We start from the raw sequence: 17,997 nt of genomic DNA on the forward strand, positions 1-17,997 counted from the left end.
AGGTTAGACTGGAAAACAATGTGTTCTAACATAGTGTCACAAAACAGACACAAAAAAACATTAATGGTTGCATACCTTCACTGTAATTTTTAAGTTTTCCTCGTACACCAGCTTCCTCTGAAAAATTGGCGGCAAAGTTCATTGCACTGACGTCCTTTCTCTGTGAAAAATTAGCAATGGAAGACAGTGGCAAATCGTCATTAGTGCTGAAACTATCATCATTGTCATTGTCAAAATGGTCCTCACTCTCACTTTCCGAAATAATTTGAGATAAAACAGGTGTTTTCATTCGCAAATCCAGATCACTGTCTTCAGCTAGCATATCACTTTCACTGTCACTGCTAGTGTCAATCTGTGAGTCGGGATCTGAAGGAATATCTGCGAAAAGGCACTCCAGAATTTCCTCATTCCTTAGTCTGTGAGAATACACCACGTGAAACTGGAGAAAAAAATTTCGCCACACCTACTTATGCTGCCGTTACAGCAGCAGTGGTTTCAAATGGAACCACCACAACATTCACGGAAGTAAATGCATTATTTTGGTTATTTTTGCAGTACATATAGTATTAATGTAAACAGAACAGTATTCTGCATTTAATACATGCATAAAAGTTACCTAATACAGAAGAATACAGTCACAATTTGAGAAGAAAGACGTTCGCCCACGGCGTTCAAAACTGGCTCTCCAACTCGCCTCACTACTTGCTAATATTTACTGATTTTGAAGCGGTTCCAGTGACAGGCGCTAGAGGGCAGCACAAACCAGGCTGCTGAATGGTGTCCCCAAATGTAGCCACTGCCCTTTTGCCACTAAATGAGAAAATTGTAGGTGGTTTCAAACGGAACCACTTCCCCTGAAGGGGTTAAGCGACATAGGGAAATCACAGAAAAACTAAATCAGAATGGCCTCACGAGGGTTTGAACCTTCATCCTCCCGAATACGAGTCCAGTGTGCTACTACTGCGCTGTCCCGCTTCGTGCCTATGAACAGCCCTGGTTACCGTGTGGAAGAGCCAGCAAACATACCCCTTAGCAGAAAGCGTGCATGTGGGTAAATCCTCTCTGCTTGTGGGTACGCTGCCTAAAGCAAGATGCCGGCGAACCCATTCCTACGATACGAAGTACAGAAAAGTTTAATGAGTGGCAGGTATTGATATAAACCCACGCACAGCTCAGCGCTCCATTTTAAGTAAAAGGTAGTTTTTCACACATCTAGTGCCATATCTCCTGAACTGTGGATCGTACATTGATATAATTTTGCAAGTCCATTCAGTGGTATTGTGTGCACACCGCCTGCAAAATATATTGCAAATAGTGTATGTTGTAAAGAAGTAATAAATTAAAAAATGATACCTGATACTGAAGTTTTACTGCAAGATCACTATAAATTTAGTAAGTGATAAACTTTTCTGTCATCATTTTGTGGGGGGTGTCTGCGATAAAACGTTTCATAAAGGTTTCGAATTATGTTTAAAGTTTGTTGGATGTCGCTAAATGCTCTTATTCTCAAATATTGGATGGATATATCTGGGGTAATGTGCGCGTAGTGAGCTACGCTGCCTGAAGACATGTTCAGTTCATAACTGCAATACTTGTCTTACTGTGTTAAACCTGTAACATAAGATTATACCTTTTAACGAGTAGATTATAACGGCATTTTAAATTTTAAAATTCTGTCGAAGTTTTGGTGTCCCTTGGAAGCCGTTAGATAGTCCACCTGCAACTAGAATTTTGCACCATGAACCATGAAGTGTCTTAGTCTGTTAGTAATGTAGATGTGCCACACCAGCAAACATGCAGCGAAACAGTTGGACTTCTTCTCTATCCCGTTATTTCTCCGTTGATCACAGTTCTTCTATCTTCTTCCACAGACATTGGTTTTATTGAAAATTGTAACCAGAATCAGAGTTTCGAAGGGTACAGATATCGATCCTATACTGGAAGGATCGACTCTACCCTCATGCTACAGTGCAGGCACATCGCTGACGGGGATGCCCCATTGTTGTGGGAGTAAGAGACTGCCTCCTGGACATCTTTTGGCGTGGAGTAAGGAAGTCGAGTCTGAATAAGCCTAAAGGGCTGGTCACAAGAGCTCGTGCTTCTCGCATCGCACGTAAAAGAAAAAAAGATGAATTATTGTTATAACTCAGCAGAATGTACAAAGGTGAAATATTCTGTGAAGCTCACATTTAATTTCGTGTCCGCGAGAGGCGTTATGTAATGAAAAGGCGATCATACAGAAATGAACCGGCAACGGTAAACTCATGCAAGCGCGTGATAAATGAGTGAATGCAATCTGAACCAGTACAGACGTGTCACATGAAATAAAGTGGAATAAAATTACTGTATCGAACGAAAGTGTTCACTTATTAAAACGTCTTCGTTACTAATAGAATGTTTTGGAAGGGACAGAATCATTGCAAATATTAATTAACTGTAATCATCTATAACAAGGCAATGAAATAGTAGTGGTGGCTTAACAAGTTTCAGTACAGAAAAAAGTCTTCCACAGATATTTTGAATAATGCCTGAGCAAAACTAACGATCTCGATGTGTATTGTATACATTTGTCTGAATTGTTTCAAAAAATTGTCACATTTCCTGTCCACAAGAACAGTTTCATTTTCACACAGGATTTTCTGTGTTTATAAACAACCGAACACAAAGATTCTTTTGCCAGGAACAACCCATCGCCAGTTTTCAAAAAGCTGTTACCTTCAGTTAATTTCAAATAATCGTCACTCAGTTGCATCGGAGAACTAGAGCAAGGGTTCTGGACCGTTCCAGTAGTTCCTCTTCTTGTTCTGCACAATCCAGTCTTGGGGTTCTCATAATTTGGCACATTTCGACGAAATCTAAACCTTTATCTTTCAGATCTTGAATTCCTCTTTAAAAATTTGGAAAACAGTCAGTCTTTTTATCGCGGGTTCTTTTTCCGCAGTTTCGCATTCGCTTTTTAATCGGCACATCTGTTTCGTCAGGTGAGCAAGGCTTCAGCTGTTCAGCCATGATCCCACCGTTTACAATTTTTAGATGGTCTTGGCACTTGCTTCGTTTGGAATGCGCACAAAAGCAGTTCCTATACTCATCATATTTTCTGTTCAACTCGTAGCGGTGACCATCTTTGAAAGACACAGCTTTCCTTTCGTTACAGTATTGTAATTATTTCCATTACACTGTATAGAACTCAAGTACCGTACCTTACGAAACTGCACGGCAATGAAGGCTGGAACGAGGGCACCGGCTGACTGTCGGTGACAACACTTATGCTTTTGAGGAACGACTGGCCACTTGCTCTGATCGGAAATACCACTGTGCAAAATCGGTTGGTCGGAAGTGCAATCGGGTCGGAAACGCCTCAGTCGTGAACTCCACGCAGCCAGTAAGATGATTTATTTATTTTTATTTATTTGATTAGCCATCCGTAGACATTTTGCAATGTATGGATGTTGTCAGTTTGGATACAGTGATTTTTGCAGATACATTGACACTTTTATATGCATTTACAGAGTATACAAATACAATGACATTTATCACTTAAATTACATTCAAACAATTAAATATTCACTTATTGTTTAGAAACAGTGTTCCTGAAAATATAGTTTAAGGGTTTTTCTGTAACAGTACATGTTGTTAATTTCTTTGATGTCCTGTGCAGCTTGTTATACATTTACAGAATATACAATACAATGTCATTATGTCACTTAAATTACGTTCAAACATTTAAATATTCACTTACTGTGTAAAAACAGTGTTCCTGAAAATACAGTTTAAGAGTTTTTCTGAAACAGTACATGCTGTTAATTTCTTTGATTTCCTGTGGCAGCTTGTTATACAATTTTACACCCTGATACAAGAAACTTTTTTGGGTCTTATGCTTATTTCTCCTATCTAGATGAAGGCAGTGGCTTGTTCTTGTGCTATAGCTGTGTAAAATGCTGTTTGTACTATAATTCACTATATTTTTCTTTTTATATACTATAGTGTGGAACATAAATAAACAGGGAACAGTTAGAATACCAAGTATTTTGAATAGTTCTCTGCAGTGAGCCCACTTACTGCTTTTAGTTATAATTCTCACTGCTCTCTTCTGCACTTTAAAAACTGTTTGTAGGTTCAGTACATTATTTCCCCAGAAAATTATCCCATAGCTTATGACTGAATGTACATAGCTAAAATATACAGTTCTTAGACATTCATCGCTGCATACTGAGGAGAGAACTCTAAGTGCGTAACACGTTGTAGATATCTTCTTTGTGAGTTTTTTAACATGTTCACTCCACCTAAGCTGGCTGTCAATATGCAACCCTAGGAATTTTGTGGTGGGCACTTCGTCTACAGAGGTGTTATGTAGCTTTAACTTTAGGGGACTGTTTTTTCTGTTTATTCTAAAGCGTATGCTATTTGTTTTCTTAATATTTAAGGTCACTTTATTCTCTGTAGACCATTTGTAGACATCTTTCAGTGATTCATTACAATTTTCCAACATTTGTGCTGATGTCTCACTGGTGATTATAATATTGCTGTCATCGGCAAACAATATCTTCTCTCCATGTCGGATATATTGTGGAAAGTCATTTATATAAATCAAGAACAACACCGGACCCAGCACACTTCCCTGAGGGACCCCAATATTAATATGTTGTGGATCTGACAGGTGTTTTTCTATGAACTTTGATCTACTGGAGACATGCGAGATCTCTACCCACTGTACTCTATTTTTTCCTGGCGAAGCGCTGTTGGGAGTAGCTGAGTTTATGGAAATCGAGCGACATTTACTGGAATGGTTATTTCTAAGACAGATCCGATGTTAGCTAACAGACAGCACTGTGTTTCAGGAGAATAGTGAACAAATGCTGAAGTGACTTTACATTGCTACAATTCATCAAGCAACTTTATTACCAGTCAGGGTACCTTTGTCCCACGTACTACTTTTGTTTCCAATGGATAGTGTTCCATCTGTTGGCATAATTTTGTACTAAAAGTAATAGTTCTAGTACGTCTCTGTTTTCTCGTTCATATTTCGTTGTCTTTTCACTTTCCTGAAAACTTGTTATTCTTAGTTTGTGTAGGCCGTGAAGACAACTTCTGACAATACCGTTTAATTCTTAAACGATTTCAGTTAGATTTGAAATTGTTTTCCAAGGGATCACAATGACCACTGTGACACAGTATAGCTAGTTGCAGATAGAGCACATTTTAGGGTAATATTTCCCCACTACGAAGTTACCAGGATTGTAGTACATTGTCTACCATATTGGAACTACAATAATTAGTCAACGTATTATAACATTAGAATTGAGAAAATGGCCCAGGATTGCTTGATTACGTGATCGTGGTGCTTGAACATAGCATTTACATGAGCAAAAATTCGAAAAATCATATTTCAGTAATTAAAGAAATTTGTTACAGATGATTGTGTAATTTCTGACGCCAGTCGTTTCTGTGTTATTCAAAAATTACTGCAGGCTCAATAATAAATAAACCTCAATATTAGTGAAGTTAAATAATTCCGATACACAATGCTTACTATGTTTTTCTTCTACTACAGACCATGATACAGCAGAAACCTTTCAAACCAGGCGCGGTTCCCAGAAATATGGTACAAAAACCCATTATTCACACGAAACACTGCTGAAAACATTAGCGGAAATTACTACAGGGCAAGGTGGCCAGAGGGATGATGCAAGAAAATATAGCATTCCAAGACAAAACTTTGTGAACCAACTGAATAAGTTGTAAAGTTGGAAAGCCTGCAATATTTACTGTAAAATAAAAGTAGGCTGCTTTAAAGATAACATGCCTGAGTAGGAATGGGGAAAGGCATTTTTAGAGAGACATAGTTCTGAATTTTCTCACAAATTTACAGTCAGTACTTCAAGGAAGTGGCTGCTGTAGATTAGAATGTAATCTGTAGTTTTTTGAGTAATGCAAAGATGAGATTGAAGACATTCTTGACTCAAAATATTTTCAGTTTTGACAAAACTAGATTTCATGACATGCCAACAAAAGGAAAGCTCTTGTTTCACTGGACAGGCCAGTATCCTGAGAAAACTGAGAATGCCTCTAAATCAATCTTTAGGGTCATGTTCTGTGGGAATGCAGGAGCAGATTTCTTCCTCCATGTGTTATTTTTAAAGGTAAACAAAAATGGACTGACTAGATTCAAATTAATATCCAAACACAATTGAATTTGTCTGAGAAAGGATGGATAGAATGGAGTGTGTGGTTGGTTTCAATATCCCTTCCTCCCCTTTGCCTTAAAGAAAGAAAGAAGGGAGGAGAGTTTTGGATATAATCTCACATCTCATCTCAGTGAAAACTGTGGAGCTGTGTTAGCAGACCATCAAGTTCATCTGCCTGCTATCAAATGCTGCTTATCTCCTGTCTCTAATTGTGCCATATTTTTCTTCACTGAAGAACTGGAGAGATGTTGTTTCTCAGTAGAGGAAGACTCCAGAAGGAGGAAGAGAGAACTGTCTTCCAAAGGATACATTTAGTAGCCTACTGACGAAGCTGTTGTAGTTAGGTGAATGGGGAGTTCTACAAATTTACTGAAAGGGTTTTAGAAATGTGCAATACACCCCTTTTAACTGCGATAGTCATATAGTGACTCCCTGGCAGAAATGAGTCTTCTGTGATGATAAATATGGGAACTGAATTCAAGAAATATTTGGGGACAGTGTCACTCAGATCTCAATGTGAAAGTTGTAAGATGCCCATCAAACCAGGGAAGAGTGTGTCTGCAGATGTTAGGGCATAAGTCCAAGACACTCGTCAGTGTAAAAAAATCTAACTAACATACAGACAATGTGTCAAAAAAACTAAAATTCATTGCAAACTCATTTCTTTTCACAACACTTAAATCTTTACCACCATTTAAAAATTCTATGAGTTAATAATAACATTTGTGCTCTAGGATGGTGAGTAATTTTATCTTCGGTAAACCTAGTTCCATACTGTGTAAGTTTTTCACTTCTAATTTATTATAAACTTTCATAGCCATGTGTTGAGGAGTCTGGAAGCAGAGTTTTAGTCTGTGAGATGCTAGCAGGAAATTATCTTTGTTTCTTGTGCCATACGTGTGTTGAATATGGTTTTCTATATAAAAAAAAGATTGGTATGCAAAAAGATAAACAGTTCATAATTGTAAATAAATCGAATACCGTAGTTAAAATTTTTAGATGCCTGAATAAAGATTGGCATGAGTCCTTAGGCTTAATATTACATATATTTCTCATAACAATTTTTTTTGAAGTGATGATATCCTATTTACACCACTTGCATTCCCTAAAATAGATTATTACATATGATACAATAGTTTCAAAATAGCAGTAGTGGACAGCTTTCCTGTTCATGTTACTTGCATAGGACAATATTGTCATTGTGAATACAATACTGTTTAGCTACAAATAAAACTGAATGGGATGTTTTATTTAGAGGTAAATCATTCATGTAAAATAAAAACCGCATTAGGCCTCAAATGGAACCATGAGAACAGTTTCCTGTTCCTGATGTTACAACTACCCTTTGCTTTCCATCTGTTAAATGGGATATGAACTACTTCAAAGCATTGCCATTTATTCCATATCTCTCAAATTTATTTAACAGAAGAGAGTGGTGTACACAGTTAAAAGTCACTGTAATGTCACAGAAAATTCCTGTGATTTTTTTGGGGGTTTGTGATTTTCTCAAAAAGTTTGTTGGTGGCACATATTGTACTCTCCCCTTTCTGTAAGATGAACTGATTTAATGTCATGATATCGGATTTTACTATTAAATTTTGGATCTGGATTGTAACAACTTCTTCAAATATGGCACTTTTGACAATAATGGGAGTAGAATCTGCGGTCATTAGTTTCCTACATCTTCCTTTGTACTTTTCTCAAACAGTGGCTTTTCTACTGCATACTTGAGAACATCTGGGAACCCAACTTCTTGAAGTGACTGGTTTATTATTTCAGATAGCAGCGTATTCTAATTACTCTGGTATGTCATCCCATCCAGTCATTTTTAAATTATTTTTGATGGATATACTACTTTTTCTGTATCTTCAGCTATAATTATACAAATTTATTTAAAACTTCCTTGTTGTCATGATTGAAACCTGAGATTTGGACAGTATCTAGGTTACTGCTTCCATCAAAATCTGATTTTGATACATTTACTAAAAACTCATAGCAATATTCCGATATTTCTGAATGGTTTATAATGGATTTGTCACCCGGCTTAATTTTGGAGACCTGTGGATTGCTGGCTATGACACAAAGTTCAGAATTTATATCTGACCATACTGCCTCTGATTTATTTGTATGGTTCAGAATGAATTTTTTGTGTGCCATTTCCTTTGCTACCTTTACCACCCTTGTAAATACAGTTTTATACTTTTTTACATAGTTTATAAAATTTAAATTTGTATTGTTTTTTGTTCATTATGTAAATGTCCTCTTCTGGCACTTGACACTGTTACACCAGCAGTTATCTATTTCATTCTGCTTGTAATTTCTTTATGGGGAAATATTTCATTATAAATATACAAAAAAACTTTCAAGAGCTCTGTCATAATTTTTGGAGCTTGTAGTACACTGATCCACTGCCCATTTTACTCCTTCAAGCCTATAATAAAACACATATTTTCCTTACTGATGTCTTATGTTTTTCTAATGGCTGATTTGTTTATTTCTGTTAGCTCAAAAATCAGTGCAGATTGATCAAAATTATCTAAATCAGTGCAGAATTTTTTGCATCACCAGATGAATGATTTGTCATAATATTATCTATTCAGGTTGCTGTTTGTGTAGTCTCTCTCATGACCTTTGTGAATTTTGGCTTGAAACCGAATGCTTGAATCAGATCAGTAAAGTCTGTTGATTCACTGACAGCACCTGGGGTCTCCATATGGCACTCAACCAAGCTGACCACTCAGCTATTGGAGACAGACAACTTTCAACATATCTAACCTGTAACATATTCACATATTTTTCCCTGACAGGAAACTGAATGTGTGCTGAATACTTTCCATTAATGTACTTCTTTTCATTTCTTAATTTTAAGTTGTGATCTATTTAGTGTGCTGAAATGTGAGCATGACCTTACAGCTTATTAATGGATGAAACAATCTGACAGGGCACATTGTTTTCCATTGCAGACATGGTTCCAGCACGTGTGGTGCTATACTTCCTGTCATTTTCTGGTTTCCTGGTGAGCTTCATGATGCGCACTGACATCAACATCGCCATTGTGGCCATGGTGCGCATCCCACCACCTACCACCAATGCCAGCAATGCAGATGCCCTCTACTGCTATGATCCAGCTGCCACATCTGAGGTCACTGCCAATGACTCACTCTCTACTGCTGCGGAGTCACCTCCGGTAAGTAGATAACCAGTAGCCTAGCACTCGCAGAAAGCCTTGTGGTTGCTCTGCATTTCCATGCCCAGTGTCAGTTTGTTAGGTTAATCCATCTGAGGTTCTTCCATCCATAGTCCACTTGCTCACTGAACGAAACAATGCAAAGATCATTTTACTGAACATTCTTAATGGAAAGAGTACCCACAATATAGCTCAGATCACTGAAGAAAGATAGTGTTCCTGTTTCTTGACCCAGATGCATCCCTGTGAGATCCTGAGTTTAACCCTTGAAACAAGATTAATTAATCATAAATCCTCCATCAATAGTTCAAAATCTACTGCAATGTAACAGCCATCAGAAGACCTGCAAATCTGACCATTGAACCAGGAATCATAAAGTGCACAGTCTCTGTTTAACCTTTATTCTGCAACATTCTCCAGTCTTGAGAGAGAAATCTTGAGAAAAATCGCTGGAAAAATGTGATTCAACAGATGCTGAAAGGTAAAACTGTTTTCCATGGAAACAGCAGAATTTATTCACATCAATAAAACTTAATTAATTCTTTTTTCTCAGCCAAAACCATGTTTGCCTAACTGTTAGCTGTGGAAATTAACAGAGGATTGTTGCCAAAAAATTACCCCCAATTGGATCGAAACATTCATTCTGTCCCCTACTACCCTAACTGCAGTTCTCTGCTTCATCTCCTAGCAGGACCCATCAGTACTCTTCAATTGAGTACTAACGCCCAGAAAAGTTTCAAATGACACCACAGGAGACCCAGAAGACCATTGACAGAGTTCTTTGCAGGCCCTGGAAACCTCTACACAGAACCAAACTATACTCATTTCATGGAAGCCCAACTCTTACTATGGCAATCTCATTCTCCATTAATTTACTTACCCCTCATCCTTTGGTATCACATTTACAACAGCAATATATTAATATATTTTTATAACATAAGATTTAGCCATATGATTTTAGTGCTAATTTCCATTTGCAGTACATTTCATAGTCTGGCAAAGCACAAAGCATTTTATTTTAGTCTTTATAACACAGCTGTGCTTGAAATGCCATATGTGAGTTTAAAACAACTTAAAGCATCTTGTGTGAGTCTACTAGTATCACTGACATTGAAACCACACTTATCCACTCCAGACGGAATAAGAGGCATGGTTTGGTGTGATTTGGCTTCATGAATGGAAACTTATGGCTGTTTGGCTGTATTTCCTCAATACAGTATTTTATTGATGGTTAAATGCAACAGTTGAATGGATTATTCAAAAACAGTATATTGAACTACTTCTACAGCAGTCTAACACATCATGAGCACATATCAGGCACAAATTACTCTAGCAGTAACCCACTCCTGCCTTATGGCATGGATTAAATGTGCTGCAATTTTTAAATCTGATGTGATTTATTTTCACAATAAGCTGGTCTCTTGGCTTGTAGACACTTGATATCCTTACCATATACACAAATTATGGCAGGAGTGAAGTTACAGATACTCTTTGACATAGCTTCCATTGTTGTTTTTGTTGCCAGTGGCAGTATTGGTGACTCCAGTCTCATCTTGTTATTGTCTCACAAAACATTTAATTAATTGAGAATGATGTAACATTCACAGGATGAAGGTGAGTTTGACTGGGATCTGCGAACACAGTCAGCAATCTTAGGATCATTCTACTGGTGCTACATCCTCTCACAAGTGGTGGGTGGTGTGCTGACACAACACTTTGGCACAAAGACGGTATTTGGAATGTCACAGCTTACAACTGCTGTCTGCTCACTGCTCATACCGGCAGCTGCATCTGTACACTACTCGCTGATAATTGTGCTGAGATCTATACAGGGCATTGCATCGGTAAGTTTAAACATTCCTTTTCAGTTACCTTTCTTCCTTTGTTGTTGTTATGGTTTTGGAGAGGTATCTTTTGATTTGAGTATTCATAATGAGTGTATTTTGCAGGCTGCTGCAGGTGAACTGAGATAATGTCATATGATATATTTCACATTTCGTAGAATCACTTCCCTCAAGTGAAAATGTGAACTTTGTTGTACTGTATTTTACAGGTCTACTTGTGTCCACAACATCTCTTCAGCTTTTGCCCTTCAGCTACATTGATATGCAGGTTGATATTGTGGTATCTAACACAGTTATTTTACTTCAGAGGAAGAAAAGATTTGAAATTATCAACCAAAACAGAATCTCATTATTATTATTATTACACTTGTGTAAAGACAAAAAGCTGCATGACATTAGTGGGAAGAGTATTGTGCTAAACTAGAGGTAGCCTGTTAGACTATCTGATTAATTTGTTTAAGAACATTACCACAAGAACACTTTCATTCATTCCTTCTGTTCTTTTATATTTTGTTGATTAAAATTTTATTTGGTCATATATTTCAAAATCAAAATAAAAGTATAATATCTGAGGATGTGCTGAAAAGTATTGCCTCTGAATTTTTTTTTATGTGAAAACCCTCAAAGCTTTTCAAATAAAACAAATGTTATTAATATTCTACATCTTTATTCTTCATGTCTATATATTTAGAGCCCTCTGTTGCTAGAGGGCTCCAAATTGTAGAGTGCAATGTGGCAGTGTGTAACGTAACTATGTCAGTGCTTGAGAAACAGGAGGACAATGGCAGATCAAACATGAGAGCTGCAACAATCTGACACATTGGGTTCACTGTCATCCCCAATAGAGTCCCAGCTTGGCCCCAACCAATTTTCATCCATTTTCAAAAGTTAAGGAACACTGTCAAGGACTTCAGTTTGATAGTGATGAAGCAGTGCAAGCAGAGGTGAGGTTGCGGCTCTGTCAATAAAGTCAGACATTCTACAGTGATGGTATCAACAAACTGATCTTTGGGAGTAATGTATTCATTGCCAGGGCGACTATGTTGAGAAATAAGTATGTACACGTGAAAAATTAAAGCTGTGAAGTGTTAATAACGTCTCTTTTATTTAGAATGCTTTAAAGGTTTCACACAAAAAGTTTGGAGGCCTTACATCTCAGCATGCTCCTGAAATACTGTGAGTTCAGTGGGTGTAAGATATATACATAGTGCAACAGTACCAGTCAACTATAGATTGAATAAAGCAGTAGGTGGCATATAACAACAGGTAATCAGATTTGTGCTGTTATAGATTTCTGCCATCCCTGGCCAGAATTAAGTCATCAGTCAACTTGAGTGTTACTGGTAATTGAGATTTTGAAACAAGAAGAATTAGTAATTTTGTTAGTCCTAATTCTCGAGTGTAATAGTCACTCAAACTAGATCAACATAGTTTAAAAAAAAATGTTGAATTTTCATTTGGCTTACATTAGTTTGCAATAATTATTCATTTGATCAATCATTCTTCTTGTAATATGTAATATTTCAGGATCTTCCTTCCTTTATTTCTAAATCATATTGTAACTTTTTAATTATTTTATTTTTATTATGCTAAGTTATTTAATTATCATACATAAATACTCATAATAATCAAGCAGACCTTCAGTTCTTTTTCTTCTATGTCATGTTCTGCTGTCTGATTCTTTACACACAAAGGCTGTGCTTCTGTTTCTCTCTATCATTTACTAATTATGACTTTAATTTTGCCTTTTAATCCAGTAAATATTAGTCAGTCTTCTCTGAACTCAAAGACATTTCTGATCACATCAAACATGTGGATGATCATATTGTTACCAAGACAGTATCAAAAAATATGCATCTGCATATGATTCTTTCAAGAATTGCTAGGATGCTTATGTACTGTGTTTTGTGCATCACAGTGGTGCCGGTTATTACAATAATTATTCTCAGATATTTCATCATTAACTCTCTCAGTTGAAACTGAGGCATTCAGTAGATTGACAATCACATCTCCTATATATTGCTTAGAGTGGTGATTAAAGTAGTTTTATATTAGGTGATGTTATTACAAAAAACTGTATTAGTTTTACAAGCATGTTTTATGGTTTATTTTCTGTTCCGAGCTGTTTTTCTCTGAGGCACTTATGTAAATCGCTGTCAGTAATAAATACTGTACTTAATTTGCATGAATAAGCATTTTGATATGTTTCTCAGGCAAATTAATGAGTTTTATTACAATGAATGGAATTAGCAAGTGCGCGCGCGCACACATGCACACACACACACACACACACACACACACACACACACACACACACACACACATGCAGAGAGAGAGAGAGAGAGAGAGAGCGCACTACATTTTCCTGGCACTGTGGAGGAGCAGTTGTTTCAGTTGGAGCCAGTGGAATGACGTGGAAAGTTAGGGAACAAAACAGTAGGGGGGAAAATCAAGGACTGCGGAAAAGGAGCAGCAGTGAAGGGGGTAGAAATATCACATTAAAGAAATCTCACTCAAGTACAGTCAAAGGTAATTACATCTTGTTCACAGAGATGCAGAGCAGGAGTGGGTGGGCTGTTACAGGGAAGGGAATAGGAGAGACTACAAACAGAATTGTGCAAACGAGAAACCAAAGAGACAGGGACTTAACTCAAGTGAGGGTTAATACAAGTAGTAACTTGAGGTAGGAGGGGAGGGGGGGCAGGAAGAGGAAACAACATCAGTACCAGGATGTAGTTAGTTGGATGTTAGGGACTGGTAGTAGTAATTGAGGCTAAATGGACTGTGAGTCACAAAGATGCCATGAAGGGGCAGTTCTCATGTTCCCAGTGGCTTAATTCAAGTAAGGTAGTGAGGGAAAAGAGGATCAAGTTCTCAGGCGTTGTGAAACAGCCATAGAAGTAAACCACCTTTTGCTGAGCACTGTGTTCTTCTATTTTGTCCTCAAACTTGTGCTGGATCACAGTTTCACAGTGGCTATTAATATGAGAGGACAGTTAGTTGGTAGTTGGGGTACCCCAGTAACTTATCATAAAAGTCGTATCTGTATGGTGGTATTCACTTGGTGAATAAGCTTGTAGCAATTTTCTGTAAGTTTAATAAACACTACAGAGACTTTAGTCATCTATAATATGTTCTCCTTCACTATTTACAACTGTCTGACAATACTGGGCTAACTTTTCGATTCTGCAACTGTAGAAATCATGTGGTTTGAGGCAAACAGCTTGTTGAGCCATGTTTGAAGCACATTTTCATCTAGAAAGGAAGTTCCTTGAAGGTTGTTGTAAAAGGTGAAAATCTAAGCCTGCAAGATCAGGTGAATTGTGTGGGTGCAGAATTTCCCAACCCAACCCTGTATAGTGTCTTTTGTCAATCTAGCAGAATGCAGGCAGGCATTATCGTGGAGTTGTGCTTGGCAGAGGTATGTAACATTGAGTGTAATTTTGTCTTCACCATTCCTCTGAGAGCATTATGTGAGGGGATGTAGTGTATTTGTATATCTTCACTTAATTCTCTGTGAACAGAATTATTAAGCTGTAAAGACAAAAAATTACAAATGCTGTATTTGTGTTGCTTAAGGATTACAATAAACCTTTTTTGATAAAAGTATTTCATAAGTATCCTTTTGCAGGATAGTTGACATATATCTAAAAGCATCTGTCAATTCAGGTTTTCCCCCATTTCTATGGTGCTCTACTGCGATTTGAAAGACACTGAGACCATTCATGGTACCACTCCTTGTATATGCTCAATAAACCTTGTTAGTCCTATTTGGTACGGGTCTCATATATTTTAGCATTATTCTAAGATTGGACACACAGATGTCTTGTAAGCTGTCTCCTCCGTAAACTGATTGGTTCATTGACAAGATCTGTGAAAATGCAAAGTCTGCCATGTGCTTTACCCTGACTGAGTCTATGTGATCATTCCATTTTATACCCATACAGCCATATTTGAATACACTATTGTTAATGTAAATGTTGGTGTGGCTTTGAGTCAAATACCTGTCAAATGTCAAGAAATACTGCATCCACCTGACTGAGTGATCCATGACTTCTTAGGATGGAATGTGAGAAAAGTGGCATTTGGGTTCTTCATGACCAGCATTTTGGAAATCCATGCTATCTCACATGGAAGAAGTTATTCTGTGCAAGATACATCATTAAGTTTCAACTCAGAATATGTTCTAATATTTTACAACTGCTGGACATCAGTGAAATAAGGTAGTAGTTTTGTTGATCTCTTCTGTTATCCTTTTTGAAATCTATTTTAACTTGTGCTTCCTTCTAACCATTGAGCACACATTTTTGTTCAAGAGTTTAATTGTGTATTATGATTAAAACAGAAGCTACCTCCATTACCAATTCAGTATAGAATCTGACAGGAATTTCATCAGGGCCTGGAGCTTTGTTAAATTTTACTGAGTTCAACTCTTCTCAATCAATTGGCACTAGTATTTGTAGCACTCATCTTTGCAGTTGTATAAGAACTGAACAGGGCAATACTTCTGTTCTTTTCCTATCCATGAGCATCTGGACACTAACTTTAGTGTTACTGACGGCCTTTACATATAACAAGAATTTCTTTGGTTCTTGTTAGAAATTTTAGATAGGGTTCTGCTAAAGATGACCATTACAGGCTTTGTGCATTGGCAAACATATTTCTTTAGAATCATTCCATCTACAGCAGTAGTCATTGTTTCTTTAGAAATGATTGTACACCATGGAGGGTCTGTTCCAAAATTAACTGTTGTGTACTCCATATGCCTAAAGGATAGCTGTGACAATGGGCAGTGCCATTACCACCTTAGCACAAGATGCAAGAGGTTATTTTCAGCATGGCTTCAAAGCCACAGTTGCCAGCAACAGCAAGGCATTGCCATAGAAATGTAAACAAAATGCTCATGGTAGTCATGCAAAGTAACAACACCAAACACAATGAAACAGTCACAGGTGTTCTCTCACCACATAGATTACAAATATCGTGCCTAGTCAACTACACAGTTATTAGATACCAAGATTAAATTAGTAAAGAAACCATCCTGGTACTTGTCTTGTTTTAGGAAAACCACAGAAAGAACCATTATTTATATACATTTGATGACACTGCCACACACTTTGCTTATTCTCTACAAACCATGGCGATCAAATCTGACTCTACCTGAGAAATGGCATTGCAAATAGCTTCTCTCAAAAATAAACCATTCAACTGTATACAGTGCAGTCATAAGGTCCCATGATAAGACAGTAACAAATCCAAAATTAAAGACTGTATGTGTTAATTGTTTATTTACTCAAAATAGAATCCATTTTGAAATGTTTCCCATTTGTGATCATCTGCACAATCACTTTCATAACACTGCCTGGACTGGTTGGCTGTCAGTGATGATGTCAATGAGATTTCCTGGCATCTTGGTAAATGTTGTCCATGGAGGATTTTCATTTGTGGCAGCCTCACCTCCATTGATGGTCACATTGCTTAGTTTTACTGAACCTGACAGCTAGGTGAGTGGCTGGTACCTCTTTACAGTGATGGAGAACAGCTACAGTGTGTTGGGGAATGACTCTTCTAGTATAAGGGTATGTTGTGACATTTGATGTCATGCAATATAATGGTTCTTGAACACTCGTTTTCTTTCTCTGTAATACTGTACACTGTGTTCAGTGCATTTACATTTCCTATGAATGTCTTATTTTGTGGGGCATTTTACTTAGTGGAGGAGTTGGTTGTACCTGTGTTGGTTGGATGCTGGATTGTTGTTTGACAGTGGCACCATAAGTCCAGGATGGCGCTGGAGATTAGTGCTAAATACCAATACTCCTTCAGTATTGTCTATTACTTCCTGATGTATGGGTCACCATTCAGGGCCGCTTGCTCTTGTTTACTCCATCTGACAGTTCTGGCTGCCATAAAATGCTGTCTCTTCTCTTACAGTGTGGTGTAGAAGAGTGGTGAGGCCATGGTGGTCTTCCACCAACTGCCACAGGAGCCACATTTGAGAGTCAATCATACCTCTTTTGTCAGATTTTTTTTCTGTTGCATTTCCTCGATGCACTGGCATAAGTTGATAAATTCTGTAGTTGTGACATTGTTTACCAGAAGAGCTTGGTACCTTTATTCTGTGACAACTTTCATCAAATGTGAGATTTTGTCAGCTTCTGTCATATTTGGATTCACAATATTGAGAAGGACCTAAACATTCTGTATGTATGACTGTGTCATTTCACCATGATGGTGGGCTCTGTTCTTCAGTTGTTGTTCTGCTAAATGAACTTGCTGTTGATTGTCACTAAATGTTTTCTTCAGGTCAACCTGGCATTTGTCCCAGCTGTTGAGCTTCTGTTCATTGTTCTTGTACCATTGCTGAGCTGTGTCATCCAAGTAAAAGCATAATTTTGCCAAACACATCATATCGTCCCAGCTGTTGTGTTTGGCATCTCAGTCGAATCCTTTCAACTATTTCATTGGGTTCTGATAAGTGTCTCTAGAGTGCACTAATAGATGCCTGATGTGCAGCTGTTTTCCTGCTATTTTGCAATCCATGTGCCTCTAGAATACACGGATCTAAGGAACTGTGTACTGTTTGTATTCCAGTTCCTGTCTGTGTAGGTGATAGCTTTTATGTTGCCTAATTGGAACATCAGTGAGGTAGATGTTTTGAAGTATCCATGTCTTCACCAAACAATGTCACGTGAAAACCATAATCAAGTCCAAATCCAAAGGCAGGGTTGTCACTGAAGTACAACAGTCAGAACCGAAAGCATGTACAGCCAGAACACAG

The 17,997-nt window shown here is 37.6% G+C and overlaps 1 protein-coding gene across 4 annotated transcripts in view; it reads left to right on the top strand.

Moving 5' to 3' along the window:
• The window catches only part of LOC126162638 (sialin-like), a 437,975-nt gene that overhangs the window by 383,811 nt on the left and 36,167 nt on the right, over positions 1-17,997 (top strand). For all 4 annotated transcript variants that reach the window (XM_049919270.1, XM_049919268.1, XM_049919269.1 and 1 more), the window contains 2 exons: positions 9,149-9,372; positions 10,980-11,216. In XM_049919270.1, coding sequence (XP_049775227.1) covers positions 9,149-9,372; positions 10,980-11,216 — 461 coding nt within the window. The remainder of the gene's footprint in view (positions 1-9,148; positions 9,373-10,979; positions 11,217-17,997) is intronic.

The sequence above is a fragment of the Schistocerca cancellata genome, chromosome 2 (genome assembly GCF_023864275.1).
Source record: "Schistocerca cancellata isolate TAMUIC-IGC-003103 chromosome 2, iqSchCanc2.1, whole genome shotgun sequence".
NCBI lineage: Eukaryota > Metazoa > Arthropoda > Insecta > Orthoptera > Acrididae > Schistocerca > Schistocerca cancellata.